General features: G+C 44.9%; 1 protein-coding gene across 3 annotated transcripts in view; it reads left to right on the top strand.

Moving 5' to 3' along the window:
* The window catches only part of Dgkg (diacylglycerol kinase gamma), a 199,698-nt gene that overhangs the window by 143,099 nt on the left and 31,965 nt on the right, over positions 1-24,634 (top strand). For all 3 annotated transcript variants that reach the window (XR_005726868.2, XM_078043820.1, XM_013361065.4), the window contains one exon: positions 6,537-6,714. Coding sequence is in view for 2 of the 3 variants with exons in the window: in XM_078043820.1 (XP_077899946.1) it covers positions 6,537-6,714 (178 nt within the window). In the remaining variant the exon portion in view is untranslated. The remainder of the gene's footprint in view (positions 1-6,536; positions 6,715-24,634) is intronic.

The following is a 24,634-nucleotide window of genomic DNA, read 5'->3' as shown; positions in this document are numbered from 1 at the left end:
AGATGTTTATTGGTATTAAGGAACAGTGACAATAATATTGGGCTAATTTTTAAAGTCATCATTTAAAGATATACAGTATTTATGGATAAAATGATAGAAAATCAGAGATTTGCTAAAAAGTAGTTCAGTAGAATGGTGTGCAAAGAGAACCCAGTTTGATTTAAAACAGCATTAGCTGCAAGTTACTAATTGTTGCAACTGAGTTTTGGGATATATGGGGAGTTATCATTCTCTCTACTTTCCTGTGTGTTTGGAAATACCCATAATAAAAAAGATTTAAAAGAAAGACCAAGGCAGAGTCCCTTGAGGCCTGAGTTTCAACCCCAGACCAGCCTGCAGGAGGTCATTACCCAGAGGAGTCAGCCCAGCCCCAGCGTGGGCTGAGAAACACATGTGCGCTCCAAACCAGAGAAAATCTTGCCTGATCTATAGCATGGAGAATTGAGGTTAGTTAGAAGGGAGAGTTTCCTAGTTGCTAAAAACTGAAACAGGTCATCAAATAAATTGTGGGATCTCCTGCCCTGAGGACCTTCAGAATAGGATCAACATGGAGGAGGCTGCTTCCGCACTGTCTTTTCAGGTCACCAAGGCGGGCAGGCAGGAGGAGCACGAAAAAAACCCACAGCGGGGCCGGGGAAGCATCAATGCCCTCCCTCCTTCACCTCTTCTGCTCTCTGTCGCTCTGAGGACAGAGAGTTGGGCGAGTCCAGGTTCTGCCCAGAATTATGGGATTGTAGGGATCCAAGACGTCAAGGGCAGGGTGGGGGTGGAGATGAATACGAATTCCCAGTGCGTTTCATTGGCACAGACTTACGCATTCCCCTCCTAACCTAGGGTCTAGTTACCTACGCATTGGCCCAACCGCCAAACAAGCCAGCCATCTCAGGCCCCTAGAGAAACCCAAACTGGAGGTATAGTCTTGGCTAGGGGACCAAAGATGAACGTGGCCGATAGCTGCGGGCGAGCTCCGCGGGGCCTGGGAGGAGGCGCGCGGGCCGCTCCCGCCTGCGCCCCAAAAGATTACAGAACTGCTACCATGTGGACAGGAGTGGGGTTGGCCTTCGTGTACCCCGACTCCCACCTCGTGCCCGAAGAGCCTCCCCGGACCCTGGCGGCCCGACGTCGGGTACCTGGTAGCGGGCGCACACCCGAAGCACGATTCGAGCGTGTGCGCTCTGGCTGCTCCGGACAAGAGCTCTCTGTTCAGCTGCACAAGCGGCTATAAATACCTGGTGCCGCTGCAGCGCTGCCTCTGCTTGGAGCCAGGCCTGGGCTAGGATGGCTAGTGGCGCGCGCGGGGACCGCCGCCCTCTTTGCTGTGTCCCCAGGAGACGCCGTGGTAGGAGCAGGGGGAGGGGGCCGGATGACGTCATGGAACAGTTGGAGGATTTAGCTCAGGAACCCGCGGGGACCGGCGTTCCATTTAGGCTGACTGTGTTCCACTCTGGGCTCCACTTTCTCAGATTGAGCACACAGCCTTCCACCTTTCCCGAAAGCTGGGGTTCTGAAGGAAATCAGTGTATATGATGGCCAGGCCCGAGAACTCCGGAAAACAGGCACACAGGCGTGGGCTGGCAAGGCTGCCACCAGCACAGCCGGTTAAAATGCTTCCAGCAAAGCCTCAAGTAGTGACGAACTGATTTCAGGGAAGAACTATGCCTCAAGGCACAGGGATTGAGGATACTGTAATAATAATGCAGATATTTATGGAGTGTTGCTGCCTTCCCAAGACCAGTCAAACCCCAAGATAGATAAATCTGTTATTCCCGCTCCCCATTTTACAGATAACAAATTAAAGCTCAGAGAGCTTAAGGAACCAATCTGGAATCACACAACTGTCAATTGACAGAACCAAATGTAACCCATATCTCTGCCTCCAGCCCACCTATATACTTTTCCAGATACTACATTGTTTCTCACTTTTCAAGTGGGTGCGTTTCAAGGGCTGCGACATCCAGCCACCAAACAGACCCCAAGTTCCTACTGCTTGCTCTGATTGCCTCATTACAGAGCAAAACCCGATAAGAATAATGAGAGAAGTGGGTAGCAGAGTGAGGACTGTCTCCTTTCCCAAGAAGAGGTTAACAGTTGACCAGGTTAATAGTAGCACTCCTAGTTGGTTATGATTAAAGGTGGAAGAGACAGAGTATATTTTTAAATAGAGTAGGGAAGGAAGGTGACTGTGGAATTTCTTTTGCCAAGGAGTGTGCTATGGTTTTTTCTTTTCTTTCTTTCTTTTTTTTTTTTTAACAAACCTGGCTCAGAGACAAGATATAATAATACTAATATCCAACACTGATGTGCCAGGCACAGCTCTAAGCACTTACAAGATAGAGCAGTAGTGGGAGATTTCAATTATTCAAACAACAGCTGGAAGTTTAATTTTGCTATAAGTCTAGCATCAGCACAAATCCCGATTTGCCTCACTGACTCATCTCCAGAGTAGGATCTGGCATCTGATGCCTGGGTTTGCATCCTAGCTCTGCTGGCTGTACAGTGGCAAGTTCTGTGGCCTTGAGCAAGCACCTTTGTCCCAGGAGACCTGTCTGTTGAGGGTAGCAATAGTGACTCACTCCTTCATTGTGTTCATGGGAGAATTCCAAGGGGTGTTGTAGGTGAAGGGCCAGCCTAGCACCCAAGGAAGCTCTTACCATGCATGAGCTATTGATGTTACGTCTTTCAAGTAAGGGTGCTGTTTCAACCAAAAATGCATAAATTGAGGTGATGTGGAAGTAATGATGACTAAGAGATGACTTCTGGTCTAGGACAAGATAAGGAAAAGGAGAAAATGCTGGGCTCATTTCAAGAGTGTGGAGAAAAGTGTGACTTCATGAACTCTAGCCTAAATTCCTAACTAGGAATATGTGTATGAAGGATAGAAGGGTAGAGGGCATTCCAAAATAAATTTCTAACTAGTCATTAATCATATTGAGAAGAAAAAGGAAAGGAGTTTGCTTTGGGTTTTTAAGTCACTGTGACAACAGCAGGGAGCTCTAGCTGAACCCATCCTCTAAGGGAAAGAGAAACACGCAGAAACAGAGTGTGTGCAAGCACAAAAAAGACCACACAAAAGCAACTCACATCTCTGAGCCTGGCTCAGGCAAACTGAAGGCCAAGCAGAATGACAGACAATGTTCAAAGCAAAACAATAACAAAAACGAGGAAAGCAATACTCAATAAGGACTCTGCCGGTATGAAAGAGTTCTGTCTTTTCCAGAGTAGTAGCCATAAACTAAAAATGAAAGAACAGTTGCTGAAGCCCAGTGTAAATCAACAGAGACTTAACTGACCTTGGGAAATAACACATACATTTGAATCCAAGTTGCTGGACAATCCTATAGATGTTATTCAGGGCCCACTTTGGCAATTCTAGAAAATGGAGTTGGTTCTATCTAATGAGAAGCAAATAGACATGTCCCCGTTTTCAAAAATAAGAAAAGGGAATATTCTGGAAACACATGGATATATTTCATTCCTATCCCTGGCAAGATTCTAGAATATGTAATTAACACAGATATTAGTGTGTTAATATGAGTTCTCTTATTTTTTTTCCTTTTAGAGGTCGTAAGGGAGTCATTTAGAAAATCTTATTTGATCTCAGCATAATGTCTTATGCTTTGATGGAAAGAACACTGACTTGAGGTCTGGAGACCTGGATTTTAATCTATTCTACCATTAATTAATTAGATAACCACAGGGAAGTTTCTTTCCCTCACCAGTTCTCATTTATGAAATATGGGACATGTTCTCTTAGGTCCTGCTCACTAAGTTCCTTGATTCCACTGTGTAATGAAAACTGGGCTGGTTAGATACAGTTCAATCAGAATGTAGAATAGAACAGTCACATTAGAACAGTCACATTCTAAGGACTGCCCATGTACCATGAATGGGACCAAGGAAAGGAACTGGTCCCTGGTTTTGCCTTATATACTCATGTTAATGACTTAATCCCCAAATGATAAGAGAATTTGGGACCCTTCAAATTATCCAAATGTCTGGAGGTCTGGAGTTGAGGGGCTGCATTTGATAAAAGTCAGATGAAATTAATTAACATAAATGCAAAGTTCTATGTCGAAGCTATTTTTTTTAAAGGCTGCACAACTGGGCATGGTGGCCCACCTCTGTAAGCCCAACTACTTGGAAGGCTGAGGCAGGAGGATCACAAGTTCAGGCCCAACCTGGGAAATTTAGCAAGACCCTGTATCAAAATCAAAATAAAAAAGGCTGGGAGCTTACCTTAGTGCTAGAGCATCCCTGGGTTACATCCCCAGCACCCTCTGCCCCAGGGGAAAAAAATCCTATACAAGTGCAACTTAGGGAAGAGCTGGCTTAGAAATAGATCATGGGATAAAGGTTCAGGTGACTGAGATGACTACCCATTTAAACTGAAGGGATGCCATCATCTAGCTGTTAATGAAAGGGCTAGCATAGCTGTCATTGTGGGTAATGATACGGGTAATGGTAGGGGGTAACCTGTATTGAGCTCTTAGATGGGCTTTACACATTGTCTCATTTCTGGGGCATGACAGTGTCATAGAATTCCAGTCTTGGTCAGGGCTGGTTTCATTGCCGCCTGCCCCATCATTCCTGTTTTGGGTGTTGTTCTCAGTGCTGGAGGTCTTACCAAGTCAGTTGGCAACAAACTGGAGCATGTACAAAGTAGGAAAGCCAAAATGAGAGAGGGTCTGAAAACCAAGTCCAGCAGGAAAAGTGGACAGGCTCAATCGGACAGGCTGCACAACTGCTGTGGCGTGGAGGGAGGAAGCAGAAAGGAGTCCTCCAGCTTAGGCTCCGACTGCCTGCTGTCAGATTTGTGTGTTTCCACTTGTCAGCCATGTGCTGTTGAGCAAGTGCCTCGGTTTCCCCACACATAAAGAGAGGTTAGTCATTGTAGATTATCATGAAGATAATCAAGGAGATGTGTATAAAAGCTAACGTGGCACATGGCAATGCTTCGTCCATATGCACAGTGATGGTGGTGATCATCAGTGTGGCTGCTGGGCTGCCCCTATGGAGGAGAAAGGATGTCATTCCACCTGGCTTCAGAAAGAAGAACAGGACCAGCGAGCAGAAGCAAGGAAAAAGAGAGAATCTGGGTCCATATAAAGAGACCTTTCAAATTATCCAAATGTCTGGAGGTCTGGAGTTGAGGGGCTGCATCTGATAAAGAATGGGAACTCTCTGCAGCCCAAAGGCAGCACCACGGATCTCTTTTTCTTCCTTCAAAGCTACTAATAACATCACAGGGCTCCACCCTCATGACCTCATCTCATCCTGGTTACCTTCTCAAGTCCCCACCTCTTAATTCTGTTACAGTGGCAAATAACTTTCAACATGAGTTTTGGAGGAGACCTTCAAACCTTAGTAGTCTGCAAACTTTACAGTGTATAGTAGATTTTTTTGTCATATGATTTTGACTTTACTTTTCTCACAATAATCAAGATAAAGGGTATGGACTTTGTAGTCAAATTCTCCACATTTGAATCCCTGCTCTGTTATTTCTTAGTTGTAAACTTGGATAATATAGTTCATCCAGTTGGTTCTTCCAAAACATAGGAAGTTACCCACAATCCTAAGGAATGAGGATCAGAGCTAATACGTTTCTTGCTGTGTTGGTAAGCAGTATGCCAAGGTGGGCTGACACTAGAGGCTATATATATGAGACATACAAGTTCAAGCCTTCTGGCCTTTCATGCCTGGTGAGAAATCTAGTGGTAGAGATTGGTTGAATAAAGAAACTCTGCAAGTTTGTGTGTCAAATTTATACTTACAATTCAGATATGAAAGACAGGCAAATTCTTAAAGACTTCCAAAGACAGGCAGGATAAAATAAGAGGGAAAAGAGGGAATAATATTTTTTATTTTGTCTTTTTTTTTTTTTTGAACCAGGAATTAAACCAAAGGGCACTTAACCATTAAAGCCCTTGTGTGTGTGTGTGTGTGTGTGTGTGTGTGTTGCTGGGGATTGAACTCAGGTTCTTTTGCATGCAAGGCAAGCACTTCACCAACTAGCTATATATCCCCAGCCTAAGCCTTTTTTATTTTTTTATTTTGAGACAGGGTCTCTCAAAGTTGCTGAGGCTGACCTTGAACTTGCAATCCTCTTGTCTCAGTCTCACAACTGTTGGTATTATAGGCACGCACCATTGAGCTGAGCTTTTTTTTTTTTTTCCTCCTGCTTTTGCTTGTTGAGTATATACTCTGTGTTAAGTTCTGGAATCGATATTCCTATACATATTTATAGTGATTAGGAAGGGGCAGAATTGATGATAATGAGGTTGGAATGGAGAACTGTTTGGCAATTAACTTGGGAACTATCCCTAGAGCATTTCTAGACCCACTGAAGTCTTGTGCTGTCTTCCCCAGAGCTGACTCAGGACTGGCTCCCCATCTCACTATAGTGATTAAAGCATTAGACCTACTTAAGATTTGGTTTCTGACAATGGTAGGGTGGTAGCTGAAAAGACCCCCTCCCCCCCATACACTTCTAGAACACCTTAGGTTGAAGTCCACTGGCCTTTTCTGTCTGTCCCCAGTGTGACGGAGTGGAGGTGGACCTGAGCAACATCTTCCTTGAAGGCATTGCCATTCTCAACATTCCCAGCATGTATGGAGGCACCAATCTCTGGGGAGAAACCAAGAAGAACAGGGCTGTGATCCGGGAAAGCAGAAAGAGCATCACTGACCCTAAGGAACTGAAATTCTGTGTCCAAGGTAAGCCAGACATGAGGACAATTGCTCTAGACCATGTCCCTGTGGAAGGTGGGCCAGCAAAGCATCTCAGGACCTATAGCAGGCTCTTCTGTAAGGTCTGACAGCCCGCCAAGGACCTGGTACCCTGGGAGTGTGGTGACCCATCATCCCTGGTGTTGCAAAGCTTACAACCTAATTGAGAAAACAAAATTTCTAATAAGGGGGGGGGACTGATAGTTATCAAATCAGGGGACTCCATAAGATGAGATGTCAAACGCTGCTCCTGTGGTTATCAGAGTTCTCCAATGTCCATATCCAAAAGTCAATTCTCAGCCCTCATTTCACTTCACCTTCATTCAAACCCCTCGGATCACCCCCTTGTCCTGGAAACACTTTGTATACTTGGCTTCGAGGACTCCACTTACTAGTCACTCCTCTTCAGTCCCTGTTCTCTCGGCCTCTTGATGCTAGAGGGTCCCCAGGCAGGATCCTAGATCCTCTTTTCTGTCTGTACTTGTTTCCTTGGTGACTTCATCCAGTTGTGAGGCTCTATTTAAATATCCCATGTGTGCCCATGATGACTCCAAACCAGTCTGGCCTCCTGATGCATCCCACATCCTTTCCTGCACTTCCCTGGAGAGGATAACAGACATAGCAAGCTCCATGTGTTTGAGGCTGAACTCCTCTTTCCAGCCCAGCCTGTGGTAACTCCAGCCTCCATAGCCCTCTAGTCAAAGCATTGGCACTACCTTCCATGCCTCTTTTTTTTTTTTTTTTTTTTTTTGTGTGTGTGTGTGTGTATGGTGCTGGGGGTTGAACCCTGGATCTTGTGCATGCGAAGCAAGCACTCTACCAACTGAGCTATATCCCCAGCCCCCTCCATGCCTCTTTTTACCTCACATCTCACACCCAGTCCATAAGAAAACCTGTGAGCTCAACTTTTCAAAAACATCAGGGTCCAGCCACTTCTGAGCCACTTCCGTCTGTGTCCTGTATGACTGACTGCAGGTCCTCTGCTCCTCCCTGAGCTGAATACAGTCTGTTCTCACCACCACACCAGAGATCCCTGTAAAACATTAGATTAGGACACTCATCTGCTCAAAATCATGCTGTGGCTGAATAAAAGGCTAAGGTCCTACAGTGGCCAATAGCCCCATATTGTCTGGCCTTCCACCGCCTCCCAGACCCCATCTTCTGAGACTCCCTCCTTCACTTTCCCTGGCTCCTATACACAGTGGGTTGCTTCCATGAACCCATTATTCATTCACTCTAGAAAAACCAGGCAGTATACCTCAGAGGCCACCTGCTGGGGCCTCTGATTGTAACCCACCAGAATACAGAAAGTGCCCTTAAGATGACTTTCACTCCAACCCCTTATCGGCTACCTCCACAAAGATCTGAACAGAGATTCAGGCTAAACTTCTGGCACCTTGGTTCCTCTGTCAACTGTTGGATCTTCCTGGGTTCTCAGTGGCCTGGCAAGCCCCAGGAAAGAGACCATGTTGCTGGTGATCCCTGCCAGCAGCCAGGGAACTGGGTTCTAGTCCAAGTGTTGCTACCAATCTAGTTCTTGGCATCTCAGACTTCTTTGCTGTGAAATCTACATCTCATGTAAACCTTTGATAGCTGCATGGATGGGGTTGAACTAGATCATCAGTTCTGAATCCTGGCCTGCCTGTTGAAAATGACCTTATCCATCCCTGGGTTGGTTCCTAGGAATCTAGGTTTGTCTTGAGCTCCCTGGATGGCCCTGTTGGGCTGCCAGGTTTGAGAACCACTTATAGAGACAGACACATGCCCAGAATGTCTTCTAGCATTCTGTGTTCTCTGATGTCCCAGGATATAATTGCTAAGGTTGGATGTAATCCCACCAGTAGGAGACAAAGCTTGGCTGACCCTCGGAGGGCAGGGTTCCTTGCTTCACACCCATCTTAGACAATCAGGTTGTTATATTCCAGGGCGAGGTCATCAAGAAATATCATCTCCACTTTGTCCTTTAAGAAGACTCAGGAATTTTTGTTTCTGTTGCCCTCTTAAGGCCCTTTTCTTTGGCAAAATAAACTTTTCAATTTGTATAAATTATTAAACGGAATAATGCATTCCTCCTTCCTCCCTTGGCAGGGGAAGTTGTGGGTGCTAGCAGAGGGTGGGGGAAGCACTGGAGATTGTAGAACGTTCCTGCAAATTTTCCCACCCTGGTGATCTCAACCCCCATCCTGGCATCCAGCCCTGTCAGAACAGAGAAGGGAGTGAGCATAGCAGAGCCCTCCCCTCTTCCCACCCCAGGCCTTGGGGAAGCTACTGAGGTCAGGTTCTGGTTAGAACTCAAGGTCAGCCTTCATCTGCCCCTTAAATGTCTGATCTTTAAGTGTCTGATCTTCATCTTCCCCTTCTTTAAGAGAGAGTGAAGTATCTGCTGATCACTCTTGACCGTTATGTACAGGAACTCTCTTCCGCAAATCCCCCCTTTCCTACCCCCAAAAATGTGCTTTCAGGGCTAAAAATGAAGCCACTTCCTGTTCTTTAGATGAGGACATGAGCTGATCAAAGTGGAGGCCAAGGAGGGGCCCTGGCTTCTGGGCTTTACAGAGACGCCGACCCTAAGCTTCCTTCTTATAAGGACCATGATCTCATATAAGTTGAGTTGCTAATGGGAAAAGCTAACAGCACCTATTTTAGTGGAAAAGCATTGACCTGGAGTTGGGAGATCCAGGTTCCAATCCTGACTCTGCCTCTTACCATTGTGTGTGACCTTGGGTGCATCCCTTTACCTTCTTGGATCTCAGTCTTCCTTCTCTGTGAAATAAGTCTAGCAATCACTGTATACTTCATCAGAATTGATGAAGTATTTTGGTCAACATGGATTTGGGGGACAGAAGTGTATACAATTTTTTTTTCTTCTTTCCATGACTTTTACCCCAGGATTTATAGGCTCAGAGGGAGCTCTCTCTCTCTGCAGGGTCTTCATTTGTTAGGATTTCTTCCTCCTTGGAAGTTTCACTGGGACTGGAGGAGAGGGAGAAGTTAGGAGAGAATAATGGGAATGAAGGATGTGCACACAGGAAGTGGAAGAGGGAATGGCCTTAGAACAGGTTGCGGTCAGGTCTCTGATAGTAGATCCATCTTTTTCGGAAAAAAAAACATTCGAGTAAGAAAGTCATGGAATGTGTTCTGTAAACTCATTGGCTGGTGGAAAAGCAATAATGCACACAGAGAAGCACCCGGCTTGCAGCTGTATAACCTGGGTTTAATTTTTGGCTTTATGCTTTCTAATTTTATAAAAGCTCGGAAAGTTAGATTACATTCCTGAGTCTCAGCTTTGTCATCTATAAAAATGACCATGAAAATATCTAGCTTTTTATGAAGCTGGTGCATGTAAAAGCCTGGACCACAGTATAAGCTCAAACTTTGGGGAAAAAAATTTCTCCTCCACTTTAATTCCACTTTATTTTTTTAATGAATTAATTTATTTAAAAAATATATATGTATATGTATATACACCACAACACACACACACACACACACACACACACACACACACACACACGGGATTTAACTTAAGTATGCTTTAGCACTAAGTCACATCCCCAGCCCTTATTTATTTATTTATTTATTATTTTTAATTTTGAGATAGGGTCCCACTAAGTTGCTTAGGGCCTCACTAAGTTGCTGAGGCTGGCTTCAAACTTGTGATCCTTCTCATCAGCCTCCCAATTCCACAGGATTATAGGCATGCACCCAGCTTTAATTCCATGTTAGGAATTTTACCTGGCTTTAATTCCATGTGAGGCTGAAGCATGCCAGTCAATTTCTGGCTTTGAAGTTCATGTCTTTAGCATTATAATCTACCTACATTGCCAGTAGGAAACAGCAGAGCTCCTGCAAACCAACCCAACTTTTGTCCTAGCTTATTAAACTTATACCATCAATTGTAATTACTGTTTCCTTTTCTAGACTTTTCAGATTCCAAAGATGGAGGCCGAGGGTATTAATCTTTGTCTCTCCAGTGGCTACCCTCAAACAGTTACTCAAAAAAAGAAAGAATATTAGATGAGTGAGCACATGACATGGGTTATTTTTAGTTTTTGTAACAACAAAAATAGTGTGAAGTAATCTTTTGTTTTTATATTCCATTGTGGCTTGCAAATAATTTTGCATGAATTAGTTTAATATAATCCTAACCAGAAGCCCATGAGTAATGTCATACCCAGCCAATTTCATATCCCATTTCGTAATTGGGAAAAAACAGAAGCCCAGAGAAAGGGCAGGACATATGTAATTTATGTCCAGGGATAGAATCAGAACCAAGACCCTAGCCTAACCTCCAGTGGCTAGTATCCATCTAGAAAATTTATTAGGCTACTGAGTGTAATGCAAACACCAGGCTCTCAGAAATAGGAAGCATTTAGACCCAGTCCAAAGAAAGATTCTGCATCTATTTTTTGAAATTCTTCTTGCAAGGCGAGGTCTAAGGGCCATCTCCTCCTGGAGCCCCAGAAGTGAAACCAGCCTCTAAATTATTACAGCACTGGCTTTTGCCTTCCATCTCACCAGCACACTGATCATGGGTTGCCCTGTATCAGAGGCAGCCAGAGATGTGTATCCTCACACTTCTCCCCAACCCATCCCTAGAAAAGGTGTTTGTCACTTGTGTCTCTTTCCAAGCCTACCACCCGGGCTCACTGTGCTCTATAGAAATGTCTGTTGGAGGGAGAGAGAAAAGGGAAGGACTCTTGCCTTCCTTCGGCCAGCACTGTGCGCATGCGTACAGTAGATCTGGAGCAGGACAGGAAAAATATGAAATGAAAATTTGGGAGGAAAAGAAGTCTTAGGAAGAGTTAACCTGTGCATATTTGTGAGGTTAAAAATTTAGTTTTGTTACCACTGTTCCCCAATGTTGAAGAATAACACCAGAGAAGCACGCAGAGGCAAGGTCAGAGTGGAAAATTAGAAGTTTATTAAAGGACAGCAGAAAAGACTTCTCCCGGAGGAAGAAGGGGACCCAAGAGATGGAATCCGTGGAAGTGCCGTTGTCTCTCCATTCTATAGTTTTCTGTGATGGAATGTAGGTGGGAAGGCCTGAAGGGTTGGGACATAGATGGGCCAAAGAAGTAATCTGGGCACTTCCAAGTCAGCATCTTCAAGTTTGCTGTTCATTAACGTTTCTTTGGGATGGGCTATCTTCAAATCTGTTGGGGGCTGTTTCCTGGACTTCATTAACATTCCGAGAGTTGCTCAACTTTTCCGGGAATTCATTCTCAACATTGCCTCCTTTTTAGATTTCACTCAATATTAGACCCGATTTACCTAACTACACTGACTACCTAATTTTAAATCTGGCTTCAGTTTCACGGAGCCATTAGAAACTCATTTGATGAGTAAGATATGCTAACCATCTTCTCACAAGTAATTCAGATAGAGCTCAAAGGACCTGCAATTGAGAGTCCGTGTGAGGAAGGGACTCACCACTGAGAGTTCAAGCCCCAGGCCTCCCTGCAAGCTACAGAACATGGAATAAGCCAGGACCCCCTCCAGGTCTCTTCAACATTTACCACATGGAACAATTCAGCATTGTTTTGACGGTTAAATGAGATCATCCTTGTAGAGAACTTAGAAGAGTGCCTGGAACTTGATGAGCTCTTAATCAACAGTAATCGGAATTATTGTTTGATAATTAGCATGTGACCCCATTTAGAACTTTACTCTTTGGACTTCTGCTACGGGAATTGGTCTAGAATAACCATAAACTACCAGTGGCTAGAACAGTCTGTAATCCTAGGGCTCTTTAACTGGCACTGCACTCAAGTGTGTCTGGTGTTGCTGCCAGGGTGGGGATGACTCCTGAGCTGCTGTCCAGAGAAGTAAGGTGAAGCCAGAGGGAGCCACGCCTTGAATCCAGGTGAAGCCCTAAGCTGGGCCAGTCCCCAGGAGGTTGAGTGAACCTGGGAGCTCTGCCATTGTTCCTCTGTGGCTGCAGCCCAAAATGTAAATGCAAGACCTCCTACATACTTTCTCCAATTCTTCATTGAGCTTCACACCTGCTGAAGCCAGCCTCCATGCTCTACTCCCCGCACCTGGCCCCTCTGGTTACCACAGATGTCATTTCTTGTCATCCTGTTTGAACTTCAAATAAGTGTCCTGAACACAATTCTAAACCAGTAGGGCAGCATCTCCCTAGACTGTCACTAAATAATGTTTGCAATTGTTCTTAAGCAAAGACAAGGAGACAGACACTTTGGGTATAGGGTTCACTTTGAGTCATTTTCCCAGTGGTAGAAACAGGTTTTCTGTCAGATCATTCAATATATACTTAGGAAATACCTAACAAATGCCAGGCACCAGGTTTGGTAAACAGGGCTCCCCTGTAACCACAGGGAAATGTCAAAGCCTGGCTTTAATAAAATAATTGCATAGATAGGCATATGATTAGGGACTGTGGTAAGTGCTAAGAAGAGTCACATGGCTACCCAGGAACGGCAAGGCCAGCCAGCCTATGTGTAGCTTGCAGGTAGCCTGTGGCCACACTAACCTGGCACAAACCAGCTGACACGGGTATTCTCCAGGCACATGCCTGCAGCTAACAGATCTGCCCTCCCAGATGTGGAAGCTCTGTCTGGAAAGGGGGAAATCTTCCCATTGCAAAGCCCATTGACTCTAAGCAAAGCTACTTTGCAAGGTCGTGTAGTTTTATCACCTGTACTCTGTGCCTACACAGGTTTTAAAAACTGCATGAACTATACCCTCAATCCTAAAGCAAGGGAATGGGATGCCAACCAAGCATCTCTCAGTATCACACTCCACAGCAGAGAAGGAGAGAGAGCTCAGCTGAGACACCCCCAAATAATTTTGAGCACAAAGGTTCATTGTTTCTTGTGGCTTTCTTGTCACTTTTATAAAGCCATAACAGAAGGTGCTCTTGGGGGTTCAGGAGCCGTCCAGGGTTGTTCCCAATTTTCCCGTGCAATGAGGTCATATAGGGAGCAATAGTTAGCCAATACCCTTTGGGGTTGAGAGAAAATTAAAATGTTCCTAAGTTGTGCACTTAACAGAGGTCGCTCTGCCCAGGTCTCTCCTGTGGATTGAGACAGAGCAAGGCAAGTGACTCCTAAAAAGTCTCAGGGGTCTGGGGGTACACACTAGAACTCCCCTCAACGCTGGGAAGTAACCATGGCAACATGTGTGTCATTCCTGCTAAATACTTGCAGACCTATAGAGAGGTTGCTTTGCTTTTCATGGGAAGTCACAGCTTGGTCATTCAGTCTGTCAAGCAGCCCACACTGTAATCAATATGCCCCAAACTTGTCATCATCCCCTCCCTCTTTACAAACCCTCTCCCTCTCCTATCCCCTACTGGCTCCCCCACAGCCACATGTTCCCTGGGGATCAGGCTAAAGACCCAGGGTCATGCATTTCCCCTCACGTGGTGTCTTTTCACCAGACTGTGAGCTCCTAATGGAGCTCAGATGTCACAGTGTTTCTGTACCCCTGTGCCTGCCAATCCCTGAGACCTCAAAGGGGCTTACAAATATTAATTGACCAAAAGAACCCAGTCAGGAGCACATGGAGCAGTGAGTTAGGGAATTTTTTTGAGTTGGTCTCGCAGCAAAATGGAATTTGTGTGAGCAATGCTGGCATGTCATATCCCAGTGCCTCTTTGCCAGCATCAGCCTATGTGGTAACTCGGCGGGGGTTGGGGGGGAGGAATTCCTCCCATCCTCCCTCTCCCCTTCCCTGAAGCCCCTCTTGATCCCGGCTAACTCTACATCAAGCAGTAGCTGTGGTCTATTTCCACAGACATCTCCTGGCATCAGGCAGGAGCTGCCCTGCTAGACTCTGCAGGGTTAGGCCAGATATGTTTTTATAGCTTCCAAATGAAGGCCACACAAAATGGTTCTCAGATGCCAGTTACTATAGAAACGGTGATGTTTTCTATGTGGTATTGAAACACCAGAGTCATAGGCCTCTCAAAGATTTGGAGATCATTTTGTCCTCGAGATAAGGAAAGAGAACCTGCAAGATGAAGAGGCTTGCCCATGGCCACATCCAGACTGAACACACAGGTCTTTTAGCTCAGAACGGTCCTCAGACCTCTCAAGCAGGAGCCAGCAAAATTTTTCTGTAAAGGAATATGTTAGCACAAATGACAGACACTCATAAAGGCAAGAGATGGGAAGCAAACCTCAGGTCAGCAAGCTTTGCTCTATTCAGGATTCAGGGGCTGAGTTAATTGGTGGAACCTGGTGCGTAGGGCTGAAGCAAGGGTCTGGGTTATTTAGGTTTAGTGAAAGGTGCATTAGGAGGGTGATTCCTGGGGTCATTGTAATGGGGTCCCTCTGGGACAGGAATACGAATAGGGAATTTGTTGTAATGGGATCAGCTGACCCATTAGGGTGGCGGTTCAGGTGCCAGTCAGGTGCAGCTCCTTTTGTGTTCCTTCACTCTGGATGAGGTCTGGGCCTTTAAATGGCAAAAGCTTAGGGAAAACATCCTTGGACTTATTTTCTATAGTAACTATTAAAATAATTAGGTTTTGTGTACCATACAGTCTTTGATGCATCTACCCAACTCTGTTCACTTAGCATGAAAGCAGCTCTAGACAATCTATAAATGAATGGGAAAGGCTGTATTCCAATAAAACTTTATTGATAAAGACAAGTCGCAGGCTGGATTTGGTCCTCAACCCATGATTGACCAATTCTTGCACTAGATCTTCAAATGGCCTTGAACCAGGAGCACAGGCTTTGCCAGGGTGTATGTCAAAATGTGAACTCCCAAGGCTCACAGAGTAGATTCTGCATTTCCACAAGATCCCCCGGTGGCCGGTGGACACTGACATATGAGAAACACTGTGCTGTTGAGCCTGGCTACACTTCCTAAGAATACCAAGAAAGAAATTTTATAGATCAGAAAAATGAAGCCCAGGCAGGTTTTAATTGACCTATCCCAGGTCAGTTGGTAGATCTTGGACTAGAGCCCAAATCCTAGTATTCCACACATGGAATTTCTTCTACACACACCAGAGTACCCGCCCTGACTCAACCCCAACCTCCCCATTTCTGGCTGGCCCTGACCCAACTCAAATTCACTGAGAATCCAAGGGAAGCAGTGGGGCATTCTTCCCCTGCTGACTTATGAATGAAAAGGACTGCAATTCCAGCTGTGTCTCCTCCTCCCCCCACACCCCTCTCCAAGCCCAGGGAGGGGCAGACTTGGTTGAAATGTGCCTCAGGAGGCTGCTCACCACCTGCAGAGGGAAACTTGCTCACACAGGTTCAAGCCAGAATGAGCTCCAATTTTATTCCTGCCTTCGGAGGTCTGCTGCTCAAAATAGAACCACAGAGCCAAGGAAGCTTCCACTTTTCACATAAAGAAGAAAATTCTAGACTAGGCTCCTTAGCAGGACTAGACACCTCAGTTTTCACTCTTCTGCTTGCCTGCTCTTGGTTCTCAAGCCAGTCCCTGTTCCCCTATAGCAGCTCTTGGTGCATTTAACATTGGGCACCTCCTAGATCCGTCGCATGGCAAAACACCATTCTGGCCACAGTTTCTGCCATCTGAATACTGGGTTTCTCTTTGGTCTGTTTCTGTTTTATGCAACAAATATTTGTCACGTTGGGCACGCCTACAATCCCAGTGGCTCTGGAGGGCTGAAGCAGGAGGATCTTGAGTTCATAGCTAGCCCAACTCAGTAAGACCCTGTCTCTAAATAAAATTCAAAAAAGGGCTGGGGATGTGGCTCAGTGGTTGAATGTCCCTGAGTTCAATCAATCCCTGGTACTCCCCCCACCCCGCAAAATTTTTTTAATATTATTTTTGTTTTTTTAGTTTTCAGCAGACACAACATCTTTGTTTGTATGTGGTGCTGAGGATGGAACCTGGGCCGCATGCATGCCAGGCGAGCGCGCTACCACTTGAACCACAACCCCAGCCCCGCAAAAAAATTTTTGTCTTAAGTCAGTTTGGGCTACCATAAACTAAGTGACTTAAACCACAGAAATTGATTTCTCACAGTTCTGGTAGCTGAGAAATCCAAAATCAAAATGCCAATTTGGTTCTTGGGGAGGGCCTGCTTCCTTGTTTGTAAGCAGACTCTTTTCGTGCATACTCACACAGAAGGATCATCTCTGTCTCTTATAAGGGCACTAATCCCTTTCACAAGAGCTTCATCCCCAGGACTTAATTACCTTCCAAAAATCCCCAAATTGGGGGCCAGGGCTTCAAATATGAATTTGGGACTGCTATTCAGTCCCTAGAAGTATTTAATCTTCTTAATCAACCAACAAATGAGTACTGGTATTGTTCATTAAATACCTAGTTATGGGACAAAACTATTGCATATTTAATTATTCAATTCATTTTATGTCTGAGGACATAGGTTCGGTGGAGTTAAGGGATTAGACTGAAATCACACAAATAATGTGATAGAGCCAGACTCACACCTGTTTTTAAGTACCCTAAGATGCCCCAGGTGCTGCAGAGATGAAGCCTGAATACCACGTGGTCCAGTGCTCAATAAGTTCACAATCCGCTGGTGGCCAGCACAGTGTTTTGCTGTGGAATGGGCCTCAGGTAGTGCCTTCCAAATTGTTAATACAGGCCAGTGGAGTAAGAGAGTCAGTGCACACCATAGGAGCGTGAGTTTTAAGAAAACGTGTTTCTCCTTTAGAACTCGATCCCCAGTTACTGAGGACTGTGCCATGCACCTCATAAGCAACCAAATATTTGATTAAATGAATGAAAAAGTTAGAATGTATGTGTGCTAGTAGTTAGAGCTGGAAAGGATTTGAAAGAGAGTGAATGAGAAAAAAAATGGAGGATGGGCTGGGACACTAGCCCCCAGAAGTGGTGCAAGTTCAGAAGACTAGGAAGACGGACTGTTGAGTAATGGCATAGAGTTTGTGCACAATCCTGTGAATCCTAGGAGGCTAATGCAGAATGCACATTGACAATTCTAAGGATTTGATTTGGGAGTCAATGGTCCAAAAGGAAGAAAGGACAGAAGACATCAGTAAGTGAGGGATAGACAAAGAGGATACTGCTGCCTGGATATCAATTCCTCCCTCCCCACAAAGCACCCAATAGAATCTCTGTTTTTTTGGTGCGCAAGTTCAGCCTTCTGCCAGCCTCTCCAGCTAAGGCACACCCTATTGCCAGAGCCTCCTGTTGGCAGAATGGATGCCTTCAGTAGGGACCTGTGTTTCTTTCTACCTCCAGTACACTGCCAACACAATCTCTTCCCATTTTGGTGCGTGTACCCACTAACCCCAGAGAGTCATAGGAGACTCATCACAGGTATTTCTCCAGTTGTTGGATCAGGATCAGCCAGAAATGGAGAGGTAGGGGAAGGTACTGTGTGTAGGAACAGAAAAAAATTCCTAGGTTTGGAAACTAACACTTGGGCTATAGTCCCAGATCTACCAATTAATGTGACCTTGAACAGATCAGTTAACTTCTCTGGGCCTCATTATTCTAAACTATAAAGAGTCTCTCAGTGGTCCCTGTGGTTTGAATATTTATCCTTGCCAAAACTCATGCTGGGATTTAATTGCCATTGTAACAGTATTAGGAAGCGGGGTCTAATGCGAGATGCTGGTGTTAGGTGCTTAGGTCATTAGGGTCCCACCCTCATGAATGGATTAATGCTATTATCAGGGGAGTGTTATCTTTGACCTATGATTGATTTGGTCAGATCCCTGCAGTGTATATATAAGCTCTGCCTGACGATCAGATTTAAGTTGAATTGGAAAGCGCATCACTAATTGATTTATTATATACACTATACCTGGGATTGAAGCTTCTTCAGCTGAGTGGGTAAAGTAATTCCAGATAACACATCAGCTAGCATTTTATCTTCAAGCCAAAGAACTCAACCTTCCTTTTAAGATCACGTTGCCAGAACATCTTCCTGAGAGGAGTAGAGAACAGGCTCACCCCACTCCACACTCACCTCCCACTCTGCAGATGTCCTATCACCCTAAGGCACTTTGTCTCTGCCTCCTGACCTTTAATCTGAGTCTCTTCTTTGAGTCAGACAGTCTGGGTTTGAATTCTGGCTTTACCCCACACTAAATGTGTGATATTAGGCAAGATTCTTGGCCTCCCTGGACTTCGAGGTTTGTTTTTATGTTGAGATAGTAGTTTCTAACAGTGTTGCCATAAGAATCAAAAACAAATAAAAACTTTGCCAAGCTCCAGACCTGCCCCAGAGTCTGTGCCCAGCAGTTGTCCTCACTGGAACCACCAGGTCAAATTCCTGTAGCTCCACAGCCTCCGAGCCTCACCAGACATCTCACCCTTGGATTCTCCCACAGGCATGATGAAATCAGACCCTTGGTGCACAGCCATATCCAGCAGAACCTTTCTTCCTGAGAAATTTTCTACCATGCAGCTCTTTAGACACACACCCCCTCCCTCCTGAAGCACCTGACTCTCCTCCACAGAGGTTTAGAAGCCCTCCTCCCCCATATTCTGCTCCTTCATCAGAGGCCTGGCCAACCCCAGAGGATGAAGCCACATGGAATAGGGTGGGGGTCACAACTTTCCCAACCCACTCCCACACAAGCAGGCCTCCCTCTGTGTCAGGTTGCACCGAGTGTTCAGTCTTCTGCTCAGCGTGAGGACTGCTGCCAGTCTGCTCTCAACCCAGACAGTCAGGAAACCAACCCCCACCTTGGCTGGAAAAACTCAAATACCCTTAATGATAGAGTGTGTTTACCCCCAGTGGAGGGAAACTGAGGCCCTGAGGAGGGAAAGGGTTGTATTTGCTCAAGGTCACATGACTAGACAAAGCCAAAACAGAGTCCAAAATTCCAGCCCCTGCCTGCAGAGTCAGCCCTGGGTTCCCCCTCTCTCCATCCCTGCGGTTGCTCTCTCCCCAGAAAACTCTTGGCTGCTTCTGCTTCCTACCTGTCTGCAGCAGGATCATGCAGAGTCAAAGCCCACTTGAAGCCCTCAGGTCACCTTTAAGCCTTGCCCCTCAGAGTAGAAGAAACCTTAGTTCCCATGCAACAAAGAGTTGATGCCCAGCAGGACCAGGGATATTAAATCCATGCATAAAAGTTTTCCAGAGCCCACTCTGCTCCTTGCTTCTCTCAGGAACAACCCCACCCCCACCACAACACACACACACACACACACACACACACGCACACACACACGCAGCAGCAGCACAGAAAGTAAGGAACTCATTTTTCAAGCAAATGACTGGGCTTTCTTCATGGTTTCAATTAAAAAAAAAAAAGTAGGGGCACTTCACTTGCTAGGAGGGGTAGTCATCCTCAAGCATCAACATCTCAGTGTCTTTTGCTTTTTCTCTTCCTGAGAGCCCTCTCCTCCTTGTCCTACCCATCCCTCCTCCCCCATGCCCTCTTCCTCCTCCTTCTCTGTTACCTTCTGTGAGTTACATTAATTACCATCTACGGAAGGCCATGCACTCACCCCATGTAGCAAAGACAGAACTTCCTGAGGACATCCCTTTCTAAGGAAACATAAAATCACTATGACAGCAACTGTTTCCTGGGGGCCTTCCCCATGCAGCTCCAGTGGGATCCAGCCCAGGCACTGATGGCATCACTTCTAAACTCACATCGACCCTGTCAGTGAGTGATTATCTCTACATTCATATAAAGGACAGATTCAGAAAAGTTAAGCAATTTCCCCCAAGTGACCAGTGAGTGGCCTAGGAATAAGATTCAGATCCAAGTCTGTCCAGGGCTCACACTCTTTGCTTTGCAAAGTGTTGTAAGGGTGCCTTGCTGCACTGGTTTACAGAATGCCAAGGAAGGAACCCATCGGCCTGTTTGTTGCCAGCAAGGGGCCCTCTGCCTCTGTCCTTGTGCCTGCCCCAGGATCTCTAAAGGAAGCATTAGTTGCAAATTATTCTTCAGGTTAGTTATGGTTGGGATACCTGAGGGCCTGCTGCCTTGAGAGCCAGATGGGAACACGGTGGCAAGAGGGATCCAGTTTGGCCAGTTACAGTCTCCCTTCCTTTTTAAGCCCAAGGATCCCCAGAGCTGCCTCCCCTGCAAAAGATCAGGAAACAGTCTTTGGGGTTCTTTCCAGTTCTCCAACCTGGGCCTTTTCAGACTGCAGTGTTTCTAAACTCTGCTTTAGCCAAGAGCCGTGTTTCATCTGTGTGACCAATCCCAGCGGAGCGCTTAGAAGAGCTGATCAGTGCCTGGCTTTGTTGGACTTCAGGTGCCTGAGCCGCCAAGGGCACATGGCCCATGTCCATGGAAATTTGGAGACAAGAGAGGAGCCTGAGGCAATGCCCATTGCAGCTTTGGTGGGCCCAGTCTACAGGGAGGCCTGCCAGCAATCACTCACCTGTCTAGACTGTGAGAACTGACCCAGCCCCACTGCAGAGAGTTGTGTCTTTTCCCTCCGAGGAGGGTAACAAGGTTCCACACACCTCCAGCACACACCAGCTCCTCAGTAGCAATGATCACAGACATTTCTGTTTACAGAACACCTTCACACTCTTTATCTCTTTTGTTCTCAAAATAACCCAGTGAAGTAGGTTTTATTATTATCTCTCTTATGGACAGAATTGGGTCACTCCCCAGATTCATAGAATGAAGCCTTAGACCCTGAGACCTGGAGTTCGACTGTATTTGTAGACAGGGTCTTTCAAAAGGTGATTGTAATAATGAGACCATTGGGGTCAATTCAATCGGACTGGTGTTTTTCGAAGAAGATAAAATTTGTACACAAATTGAGATGCACTAGGGATGTGTGTACACGTGCACAGAGGGACATCCATGTAAGAGGCAGAAAGAGAGTGACCAAGGGAAGGTCTTAGAAGACACCAATCCTTTGCACCTTGATACTTTTTTTCTATACCAGGGATTGAACCCAGGGGTGTTTAACCACTGAGCCACATCCCCAGCCCTTTTATTTATTTATTTATTTATTTATTTATTTATTTATTTATTTATTTATTTATTTATTTTTATTTATTTTTTAGTTATTGGCGGACACAACATCTTTGTTTGTATGTGGTGCTGAGGATCGAACCCGGGCCACACTCATGCCAGGCGAGCACACTACCGCTTGAGCCACATCCTCAGCCCTTATTTTTTTATTTTGATACAGGGTCTCACTAAGTGGCTGAGGGCCTCGCTAAATTACTGAGGATGGCCTCAGACTTTTGTTTTTGTTTTTAAATAGTTTTTTTTTTAATTTGTTGATGAATATTTATTTATTTTTATTTATTTACGTGAGGTGCTGAGAATCAAGTGCTCTACCACTGAACAACAACCCCAGCCCCTGTTTTTTGTTTTGTTTTTCTTTTTCATGATGCTGGAGATTGATCCCAGGGCCTTGTGCATGCAAGGCAAGCACTCTACCAACTGAGTCCTGGCCTCAAACTTTTGATTCTCCTGCTTTAGCTTCCCAAGTCTCTGAGATTCCAGGTGTGTGCCTCTATACTCGGCTGGCACCTTGGTCTTAGTCTCAGATATGGTCTCTTTGGCTTCCAGAGATACCAAAAGGTCTGAAGGAAGGAGTGGACAGTCAGATGTGCCACTTAAATACAGGTGTTTTTCCAGCCTTTACCTGTCAGTGTTGACTTCTGGTCCCTCCTCCCAACAGGGAACTGGACTGAGGAAATAAGAACAAGAGGGAGCATTGGCATAAAAGAAGTAGAAAAGGGATCAAAGTCAGGGAAGAGATGAAAGAAGGAAAAATCCAACCAAGTGAGATTCCCGCTCAATCTAATCCAAATCAATGGAGAATGTGGCTGTATTGGTAGAAAGGCCTTTAAAGAGGCAGTTAAGTAAAAATGAGGCCATTGGGATGGACCCTAATCCAATCTGACTGTTGTTCTTAGGAGAATTTCCAGCCTCTGGGTGGAAGTGAAAAACTGTGAGGAACATTGAAGACTTATGAAAATGTTTTTAAGTCTAATGAAAATGTTATGGTTTGGGGACTCTTATACATTGCTTAAAGAAGGTAAATAAGCAGATGGTTGGGAGTTGTTGGAGTGAAGGTGGAGAAAATGGAGTGAAACGAATATATTTTGAGTACCTACACCGTGTGGGGCACTTTCACATACTACTCTGCCATTTAAATCTCATCACTAAATGTTTAGTTCCTGATTTTCAACTGAGGAAGCTCTAGATCAAAGCCATCAGGCAGTAACTTACTTGTATTCTTCACTGTAACTCCTGCATACATTTTGGGCAGCTTTATTGCCTCGGGCTCAAGTTCTTGGAACTTGAATGTATCTTAGAATCTTCCAGAGGGCTTGTTAGAACAGATTGCTAAAGTCAACCCCCACCCCCAGCATCTGATTCAGGAGGTCTGGGGTGGAGCCCAAGAATTTGCATCCCTGACAAGTTCCCAGATGATGCTGCAGCTACACTCTGAGAACTTGTCTCTGAGAAGCCAACAGGCCAATCACAGCCCAGTGGTCCCGAACTGTGCTGCAGTTTGGAATTACCCAGGGATCTTGAAAACAATTTCTGATGCTTGGCTCCCATGCCCACACATTCTAGTTAACTGCTTTAGGGTGCAACCTGGGCATTGTTGTTTTTAAAAGCTCCCAGGTAACCCTCACACACAGCAAAGTTAGGAACCACTGATCTAGGTTCATTTCTCCAATACTCTGATCCTCATCACTGCCGTCCTTTTCAGCTGCTCATTATTGGGGCCACAAGTGGAATCTGTCATCAGTTGGCACTGTTCACAGCTCCTCTTCCCAACCTTCTCTTTCCCACCATCTCCCAACCCCTGTTCTAGAACTTCTCAAATTTCTACTTATCTTCTCCTTTTTCATTCATTCTTCATTTCCTTCTCTACTCAACCAGACTCTGTAGCACAATAATGGCACCTATCTCCAGCCCACAATGAGCCACGATTCCCTTGTTCTTTATTTGATCATATCTACCAGGGAGAATGTGACAAGTATCTAAAGCAAACTTCAGGCATGGTAATCCAGAGATGCTTCATGACACTTGGCCTTTATTACCATGAAAAATAACTGGTCAGTTTCTTCAATGATTTTTTAAGTTATAATATTTATGTACACTTAAAGAAAGTAGGAAACACCTCAGAAGAAAGCATAAAAAAGAAAATAGCAATCACCTTTAATTTCTTTTAATTCAGAACAAGCCTCTGTTACAATTTTGTTGGGATGAGTTCTTTCCTTCCATGCACATTCTTACCTAGTCAAGAACATGCTATATAGGTAAACTTATATCCTAACTTCCCACTTAACCATGTAACATAAGTATATTTAATATTATTGAAACTTTGTAAATATTTTAATGACAGCAAAAAATTCCACTTCCATCATTTGGATACCATATCATTTATTTAACTGATCCCATACCAGTGGAAATGGGGGAGGAGATTTTACAATTTTATAATTTTTATGATGACACAATGTATGTATTTGTACAAACTTGGGTTCTGTCAATGATTTACCATAAATCCCAGGAAAGAAAAATCATGAATTAAACAGTCTGAAAAGTTTAGACTCATTACAATTGGCCAAAATCTTTCTAAAAGATCTTCTCCTGATTTATATCATCAGTTTAAGGAATGCAAATTGTTTCTCCTCTTGCCCAGCATTTGGTGTACTGCTCCGTGCCACTGAGGATTTTTGGTATAAAATGACATGATCAAATTTGTATTTCTAAAATTATATAGTGGAGGCTGAATCAAATGGGCTGAATCGGAACTTATATTATTGACCTTGGTGTTTCTCCTTTGCTTCCATAGTCTCCCTCCTCTGCTTTGCCATACCTAATCTTCTCTCTTTCCTGGAGAGTTTATATTAAGTGTTGTATAAAAAACACTGAGCAAAGCTTTTTTACCAAAGAATAACAAGAACCATGTTGAAGGGCCTAGCTCTATGGTTGTCTAAGCTTGGCCTGGAGACCCTTTTCTCTAGCTCTGGCCAAAAAGAGTCTCTGGACAGTAATTCTCCTTAGGGAAA

The sequence above is a fragment of the Ictidomys tridecemlineatus genome, chromosome 3 (assembly GCF_052094955.1).
Source record: "Ictidomys tridecemlineatus isolate mIctTri1 chromosome 3, mIctTri1.hap1, whole genome shotgun sequence".
NCBI classification, from domain to species: Eukaryota; Metazoa; Chordata; class Mammalia; order Rodentia; family Sciuridae; genus Ictidomys; species Ictidomys tridecemlineatus.
Note: the sequence above shows the minus strand (reverse complement) of the source record. Positions and strands in the feature narration are given on the sequence as shown.